Source organism: Rhipicephalus microplus, chromosome 10 (assembly GCF_043290135.1).
Source record: "Rhipicephalus microplus isolate Deutch F79 chromosome 10, USDA_Rmic, whole genome shotgun sequence".
In the NCBI taxonomy this organism is placed as follows: Eukaryota; Metazoa; Arthropoda; class Arachnida; order Ixodida; family Ixodidae; genus Rhipicephalus; species Rhipicephalus microplus.
The window spans coordinates 53,503,096-53,512,557 of NC_134709.1; the positions used below are offsets into that span (position 1 = coordinate 53,503,096).

The 9,462-nt window shown below is 46.3% G+C and overlaps 1 protein-coding gene across 1 annotated transcript in view; it reads right to left on the reverse strand.

Moving 5' to 3' along the window:
- LOC119185042 (COP9 signalosome complex subunit 8) overlaps positions 1 to 7,404 on the reverse strand; it is a 33,424-nt gene extending 26,020 nt beyond the window's left edge. The window contains exon 1 of the mRNA XM_075875666.1: positions 7,200 to 7,404. Within this exon, the coding sequence (XP_075731781.1) occupies positions 7,200 to 7,286 (87 nt within the window). The 5' untranslated portion in view covers positions 7,287 to 7,404. The remainder of the gene's footprint in view (positions 1 to 7,199) is intronic.
- Between the last annotated feature and the right edge of the window lie 2,058 nt (positions 7,405 to 9,462).

The window sequence follows — 9,462 nt, forward strand, 5'->3', positions numbered from 1 at the left end:
TTCAGCGAGCAGCCGCCGCAGCGGCCTTGGAAGCGGCGCCGATGGAGTGGTACACAGAGGAAGACAAGTTCTTCCTTCCTCCATGGAGTGGTAGGTGTTCTCTGCCGGCAGCGAATCAATAGACCTTTCCAGAAATCACAGCGTTGCGCGATCCACAGGGTCCGCTGGTGGATCGGCGCTGGGGCATTATGGGAGAGTGGAGCGCCGATGGTCAGAGCAGACGACGCTTTCCGGCTTTTGCCTGCTTCCATCGCGCGCCGTGAGTGGTTTTGGCTGGTGTAAGGAGCTGCCATTGTAAAGTAACGCTTGTTCTGATGGCTCTTTTATTCACGCATACTAGACTGCGTTGTTCGTCGCAAATAACCATATTCATCACTGAACAAGCCAAATAAGGAAAACGGCGGGCACACTTGCTCGGTTCTGGGATGTGATAATACGTGAAAGTCACTGAGCATTTCATTCATTGCTTACCCGCCAAGGTGGTCTAATGGATAAGAAACTCGGCTGCTAGCCCGCAGGTCACGGGGTTGTATCCCGGCCACACAGCGGCAGCATTTTCGATGGCGGCCAAAATGTTTTAGGCCCGTGTACTTAAATTTCTGGAGCCTTTCACTACGGCGTCTCTCATAATCGCATGGTGGTTTTGGGACGTTTATGTTATTCCCAACATTTATGTTATTCATTCACTGCTTGGTGCTACTTCATGGCTTCGATGTTTGTGGTGCTGCAGCCAGGTTGTACCTTTCTTAACTGTGCCCTCACTGTGATTACGGGACTGAGATTTTACACCTGCCGCTTAACCTGTATTTAAATATGCAAATTTATTAAGGTGAAAGGCTTAAATACCTAATTAATAATTCACATGGTCCCCTAATTATGCACCTAAGACAATTTGATAGAGAAGACCATCTGTTTTTTTTCTCAGTTGATGTACTGATCCTACCCCATCAGTCTAAGGCTGTCAGCAGGGTTTTGCTTTGAGTGCGAAAGCGTGTTGCGTCGCGGCTGGGGGAGAGCACTGGTGTAGCTTGGGCATGGGCCGGTGTGGCTTGAAGGGGGCCAGCGCCCCTTTTGGACCCCCCCCTCCCCGGCCGACTCCCCAGCCTGCCACCATTCACATAAAACTTGCTGTACCTATCGAGGTTTGCACTGCCTCCAAAATCGGAGGCACTGCAAAACTGATTTTGCATTGCCGCCATGATCAGACCACTTTGCACCAAGCTCGAATGTCGTGCAATGACGTGATCACGTGAAGTCACGTGATGTTTTGATGAGGTCAAAATTTTGGCGATGTCTGAAGTCATATATATATTGTCATCACGTGTGCTTTTTTTTTTTTTTCGATCACTCGACGGCGTCGACACGGAACGCAAATGGTCGAGTTTCACGTTTAATGAGGCATCTAAGGTTTTCGTCTAAAAACAAAAATTGACCGTTAGTGGCTTTGGCGTCCCGCGGAGTAGACGTCAACTTGAGTGGTGCAAAAATCGCCGCGTGATGACGTCACCACACGACGTCATCGCGACATAACGGATCACCAGAATGTGTAAGGACATCATGACGGTCCCATGATCACGACATGAGATGTCATTGTCGCTTTGCACTGCTTTGTTATCATGTGATCGGCCCACCTATTCCAGAGACCGAGCAGAACCAGATGAGGTGCTGAAAGTTTGGAATGCTTCCAGTCATAAATCAGTGCAAAGCCACTTCAGGTGCAGAAAACATTTGCGGGGGAGAGGGGAGGACAAATAAATTGACTGAACAAAGAGAAACAGACGGCTGTCGTCTTCAGGTTGCCTTTGCGGAATGCATAACCCTACGTGGATTTTTTTTTTTTTTTCATGGTTACGTAGTGTTTATTTTGCTGTTTACTACATGGTTATGTTTACTCGCATCTGATTTTTATTAACCATAAACCTAGAGGCCTCACCTATTTTTGCTTCGCACATCTCTCTCGCTCTTTTTTCTGTGCCAAGGCAAAGAGCGCTAGTTGTTTCATGATTATCGATACAAAAGCCACACTCGCCGTCAGTTTATTTCACATTGTCCGTTTATGTAGGTGGTGCTGTGGCCGTCTATACCTTTCCCAGACTCATTGAGACTTTCACCATTGCTTTTAAAGTCATTCTAACCATCAACAGCCTTCCACAGCAACGTTTTCTAGCTTAATCCATCTGTGCCCAGATAGTGAATGCTTATTAGCACCTTAAGAATGTTCATGCTGCGTAATTTTTCCTTCTGAATACGCTTAAGGCAAGTTCTTCAGATGTTTTGTCCTTGGTCTTTTTGGCAAAGGTGACAGGAACGATTGTACGTTTTGGGCAGCTTGGACAGGCAGATCTATACAAATGACAAATTCCTAAATTAACATAAACATAAACTATAATGAAACAGGAGATCACAGGAGCTAAAACAGTAAAATAGAATAATGTGTGAATTATGCACACCGACGCTCATTCCGTTTTATATTCCTTCCAATTGGTAACTAGTCATGAATGACCTTTTGCGCAGTCCCCCAGGTCCAAAATTCTTAAGTTAATTTTCAACTCACAGTCGTAGAAACAAGAACTATGCAGAGACAGCCGATTTTACACTGTTTGAATGCAAATACTGCATGCCAAGCTTCCGCTCTATGGACAAGCTGTTAGCTGGTTTTTACTACTCTCAGCATCCCAAATGCAAACTTTCTCACTTGCAGCATTTGAAACACGTAATTAGTCTTCAAATATACACAGCATAGTGGGGTTCGAACTCATTTAAGGGTGGAATTTCCACATTATGATTCGCAAAGTGCATGGTCTTGAATTGCGTATTGCGCGGAAGCATATCACGAGTGACAGTCCCCGACATAAAGTACTAATAATGAAGCTGTACGGTCATACTGACAATAAAACAAATGACGAAAGCTTCCGCTACGCAGAAATACGATCAACGAAGCCCAGGGGACTCCCCGCGAAAGCAGAGAAAAATTTCCAATACAATGGGCCTTTTCACGGGTACGTGAGCAATTTCCCAAGTTATTAATAAGTCCAGTATACTAGTGTTTCCTGACTGCATGTTGCTCTGGGTGGTGCCTCTTCTGTGAGTGAAAATGGAAGCAGGGTTATGAGATGCGACATTCCCGCAATGATGCGTTCGTACGCCCGCGTGCTGTGGAAAACGGGTGAGCCAACGGTTTCGCGAGCAGACGACACTCCGCCGTCGCTAAGGTTTCCTATAATGCTTTGTAGCCGTCGTAGAAGGACGCACGTCAATTTGTGGAAAAAGTTGGTCGTGCTCACATCTTCCTTAATTGTCTAATTTTCTCCCTTTTTTAATTTTTTCCCTTAGCTGGGAGTTTTTATACTTTTTTTATTGCCAAGCGGCCACACACGCGGCGACCCCTTATAAAGGGAACGGAACCACATCATCATCATCATTAAAGGTCCAACAATGAGTACTGCTTCCTTTGCGCGTTTTTTTATAGGAAAGCTATGCGATGCCCAGCTGTAGTGTATACTAGGCGCAAATCGCGTGCACCGCAGGATGTACCCACTGATCTCTACTAGGGAGAGCTGGATGGTGCATCGAGCGTGCGCGGTTGAAGCCACCGGAAGCCGCTGTCGGTGTCCCGGAAGCCACCGCTATGAACAATCACCTGATGCCGGAGCTAGGGCTTTTCTCTCTCTTTTTTGAATGAAAGCACCGTCTCCAGAAAGCAGATTTTCCAGTGACCATTTTCCAGAGTCATGCTTTGAGCGCCCGGTTTCAAAAACTAATCTTCGAAATGATGCCATCCCAACGCTGTTCCTTTCCTGGATCTCTTACAAATGACGAACCTTTGCTACCATTGCACTCGTTGCTCTTTTTTTTCGTTAAAAAATCTATGACAATTTTTTTCTGTTACCTGATTGATTGATATGTGGGGTTTAACGACCCAAAACCACCATATGATTATGAGAGACGCCATAGTGGAAGGCTCCGGAAATTTCGACCACCTGGGGTTCTTTAACGTGCACCCAAATCTGAGCACACAGGCCTACAACATTTCCGCCTCCATCAGAAATGCAGCCGCCGCAGCCGGAATTTGAACCCTCGACCTGTGGGTCAGCAGCCGAATACCTTAGCCACTAGACCACCGCGGCGGGGCTATTTTCTGTTACATCACTGATGAGTGATTGTAAGGTAGTACGATACAGTATTCCGTCGTATTCGGACAGCGTCACTACAACTAGGTCGCTACGGTGTGTCATTTTTAGAGTAGCGTTAGTCAGCGTTCCAGTTGATGCCTAATCGCATGGCTTATTGTATGCACTAGTTCTATACTACACCATTCCGTCATATTCGGACAGCGCCGCTACAGTGTGATTTTTCTTGTAGCATTGGATGGCCCCATAATGTTATAATCAAATACAAAAAATGCCATCACAACTACTGTGAACTGATAATATTTTATTTACGCGCCTAAAACGGCCAGAAATCGCCAGCTTACGGGACAGCAAAGAGACCATCCGGTGTCTTCACCAGAGCCCGCGTGGGAAAGAGGAAATGTGTCGTCCAACCTATTTAACGAAAGTCAGTGGACGTACCTGGTGGCACTTTTCACGTATGTTCGCTTCACCGTTAATCAATAAGACATGATATTTGCATGCGGAGCTCTCAGCTGTATGCTTCGTTGGTTCTTACTCATTGTGTCAACTGAGCGTTTTTAGAAGTTGATTGATATGTGGGGTTTAACGCTCCAAAACCACCATATGATTATGAGAGATGCCATAGTGGAGGGTTCCAGAAATTTCGACCACCTGGGGTTCTTTAAGGCACACCCAAATCTGAGCACACGGGCCTACAACATTCCCGTCTCCATCGGAAATGCAGTCGCCGCAGCCGGGATTCGAACCCGCGACCTGCGGCGTTTGTAGAACTTGAGTCGTTCATACGGAAGGACAATAAACTTTTCTAGTTATCGGACTAAATGTGTATGTATTGTACGGCGTGTGCTCGCTGCGTGTTAGTTGAGTGCGCACTGGAACTGCACACTTTGCGTGCACGATCGCATATAAAATACAGCGGCGCCTTCTTACCGACGTGATGTACGTCAAGCACTACTAGGCTGGCGTTGCACGGAACAGCTACAAAGGAAGCTCTCAAAATCGTGCATTGCCACACCGACACTATAGAAGAGCAAAGAACTGCTAGGCCCGTAGATCAGAAAATCTGACCAAAGAAAAAAAAAAGGCCTTACAGCGAGCAGAACGCGTTAATCACTGCCGGGTTAGTCCGAGTACGATGATGCAGGGGCTGAATTATTATGATTACGACACGCACCGGTGCTTTCTGTGCTGTTGCACAAAAACACTCCAAGACGTACTTCAGCACGTTGTGCTCGGGCCTGCAACGCACGAACAGTCTCGGAAAGGTGTGCTCACAACTTTACTGCATGCAAATCATACAATACGCGTCAAGTTTACGCCGGGGCTATAAGCCCGCGCAGAAGCGAATCAGCGCTGAGAGCACGCCGCAGAGCGTCTGCTGTTTTGTTTGCCCCATAAATTTGACGCCACTTCCGCCACACTTCTCGCAATGCATGGGGATAAGATAGGGCCCTCTCCTCAGGTTTTCGTTCCTCCATGCCCGAGACAACCCAAGGCTGCCCGAAGATCGCAAAATCGAACGCTGGGACAGCCAGCATAAACGTAAACAAACTGTACCGTCGTGGCAGCAAACGAAACGATGCGCTGCGTGCACGTTGCTTTTTTTTTCTGCATTGTCCGCTTGGAAATACGTAGATAAGCTCGCTAAAAAGCTGTACTAATGCCCTCGAGCGTACGCAGTTGGGGTACGACTTCAAACGCTCGCACTTTCGCCGCGTCCACGAACGATACAGCCAGCTGGCGCAAAGCTGACGGCTCAACAAGCTCACGTCTTTTTAGTATACGTATCAGTCACTGCACAACATGACGCGAAATCACGCGAAAGTGATCATGTCCCTAAAATAGCTCGAGGATATATACCTGCTCAGTTGTCGCGTCGTATGCGTCGCAAACATGCGTTGACCAACTTACGTTAGACATGCGTACGTATCGGTACCACGAGTGCGCGTCACATATAAAATAAAGTTAGACACGTGTTCGACTAGTTTAGGAACTTGCCTGGGCGTGTTTTCTAGTCCTAAGTGGTACTTTACAAATGTCATGTATATCAGCTTTGATTTGACCCAAGGTCATAGTACATACTGGACGGCATTATTACAAACAGGTGAAAGAAGACAAAGACAACGATGAAATGGGTAAGGAGAGGATGTATACCTTTCTGAATTCAGTCTTTTTTTTTTTCTCGCGTCGTATCGTATAATCTCTTACCACATGTGCGTTCTCTTGCTGTGTGCGCACAAAGCAAGAGAACGCGCCCAGACTTCTGGAACGTTCATTTTATGTTCATTTTGTTAATTCAAACGGCCAACGTAGCTCACGCACTCGCAAAATGCACATCGGACGACACCAAACGCTCACAGAGAAGCAACAACTACCGAAGTAAATTTCTCCGCTAAATTTGATAGCAGTGTGACAACAACCACCCTGAAGTCTGGCAACAGACTTATGCAACGCCAAACAGAGCCTTGCCGAATCAACGACGCGTCGTCCGCCGCGAATTTCGCGAGTGCGTGTCCGACGTTGTTCACGAGCACATGGGCGATGTTGGCAGTTTTAATTAACGGAATGAAGGACGCGTTGCAGAAATCATGGAACATTCTTTTGCTGTACGCGAATGTGCAATTAAGAGGTCGGTCTCGATCGTGTCTCAGACTCGGGGAATCAAAGCGCGCAACGACGAGTACGAGTAAACGCCCATGGGGAACTGAATTCCAAGCCGAGAGACAATAACATTTATTAATTGATGTTTCGGCCGTTTGCGCCTATTGTAGGTGGGGCCCCACAATAAGCACGGCGGCTCGCCAGACAGGGTCCCATTTACATGTACGCGCATGTCGCGCTTAGTACACTTCTCTTGGCACGTTAAGAAACATAAGAGCGTCTTAAGTTACAGTTCGACAGCGACCTAACACACATTACTTCGTTTGCGTTCAGCTTGTAGCGGGGAGCGATTCAAAGTCAGGCCCACGACGCGCAAGCCGCCGTCGTTCACACCACCACGCGCGCATGCAAGCTTCGGGGAAGGCGCGGAGCGCTGGACGCTTAGTTTTCGGTTGATGTGCTTACCTCCAGCTCTTGCTGTTCTAGGTCGGCAGCCAGCTTGGAATATTCTTGCATTCTGGCATCACCGCTACCATCAACGACAACTGACATTACGAATTTTTCACAATATAAGGCTCCAAGGCGCCACGGACTGCATCCACGGCCACTGCTAACGTACACAGCGACCCTCAGCACGTTTCAGGAGAGAACACCAAAGACACTCTCAGCCTGTCAGCAGCTTTCGTTGGCGTCACACCAGACAACGCCTCCCAAATTTCTCGTGCCTGCCGGATGAGCGCGAAACGCCAGTCATTTATGGCGGCGCTGCCTACGTAGGGGTAAGAATTTTTGTCTTGGCCTTTGAGATCGGCAATTTTGGCGTTTGCTACTAATTTTAGAGAATTTCTTGTATTAAAAAAGTTGCTTGCTGAACGAAAGCGTCACGAACGTAGGGTTATTTATAATTACGTTCATACATTTTTAGAACTTTTTATCGTTAATTTGGTTGCATCATCATCATCAGCCTGACTACGTTCACTGCAGGACAAAAGCCTCTCCCATGTTCCGCCGGTTAACCCGGTCCTGAGCTTGCTGCTGCCAATATATACCTGCAAACTTCTTAATCTCATCTGCCCACTTAAACTTCTGTCTCCCCCTAACCCGCTTCCCTTCTCTGGGAATCCAGTTTGTTACCCTTAATGACCAGCGGTTATCCTGTCTACGCGCTACATGCCCGGACCATTTCCATTTCTTCTTCTTTATTTCTACCATGCTATCCTTCATTACCGTTTGTCCCCTAATCCACTCTGCTCTCTTCTTGTCTCTTAAGGTTACACCTACCATTTTTCTTTCCATTGCTTGTTGCGTTGTCCTCAATTTAAGCTGAACCCTCTTTGTAAGTCTCCAGGTTTCTGCTCCGTAGCTAAGTAGCGGCAAGATACAGCTGTTATATACCTTCCTCATGAGGGATAGTGGCAATCCACCTGTCGTAATTTGAGAGTGCTTGGTGAATGTGCTACAACCCATTCTTATTCTTCTAGTTACTTCAATCTCGTGGTTCGGCTCTGCGTTTATTACATGCCCTAAGTAGACATAGTCTTTTACGACTTGAAGTACACTATTAGCTATCTCGAAGCGCTCCTCTTTTCCGAGGTTCTTGTACATTACTTTCGTTTTCTGCAGATTATATTTTAAGACCCACCCGTCTGCTCTCCTTGTCTAACTCCGTAATCACGAGTTGCAATTCGTCCCCTGAGTTACTCAGCAATGCAATGTCATCGGCGAAGCACAGGTTACTAAGGTACTCTCCATTAACTCTTATCCCTAACTGCTCCCACTCCAGGCTTCTGAACACCTCCTGTAAGCAACCGGTAAATAACATTGGGGAGATTGTGTCCCCCTGCCTTACACCCTTCTTGATTGGTATTCTGTTGATTTCTTCGTGAAGCACTATTGTAGCAGTTGATCCCCCGTAGATTTCTTCCAGAATGTTTATATATACTTCATCTACGCCCTGATTCTGCAGTGTCTGCATGACGGCTGATATTTCTACTGAATCAAACGCCTTCTCGTAATCTAAGAAGACTATGTATAGTGGTTGGTTATATTCTGAGCATTTCTCTATTACCTAATTGACAGTATGAATGTGGTCAATTGTTGGGTAGCCTGTACTAAATCCTGCTTGTTCCTTTGGTTGATTGAATTCTAATGTTTTCTTTACTCTGTTAGCAATTACCTTTGTAAATAGCTTGTATACTACAGAGAGCAAGCTGATCGGCCTGTAATTTTTCAAGTCCTTGTCATCTCCTTTCTTATGTATTAAGATGATGTTAGCGTTCTTCCAAGACTCTGGTACTCATCCCGTCATGAGACACCTCGTAAACAGGGTGGCTAGTTTTTCTAACACAATCTGTCCTCCATCTTTCAGCAGATCTGATGTTACCTAATTCTCACCGGCAGCTTAGCCTCTTTGCATGCTCTCCAAAGCTTTTCTGACTTCTATCATTACTGGTGGGGTGTCATCTTTGTTACTGCTAGTTCTTATAATATTAGGGTCGTGGTTGTCTCCACTACTGTATAGATCTCTGTAAAACTACTCCGCTATTTTAACTATCCTATCCATATTGTTAGTTATTTTGCCTTGTTTGTCCCTTAGTGCATACATCCGATTTTTGCCTATCCCAAGTTGCCTCTTCACTGCTTTGACGCTTCCTCCGTTTTTCAGAGCGTGTTCAATTCTCTCCATGTTATACCTTCTTACATCGCATACCTTACGCCTATTAATCAA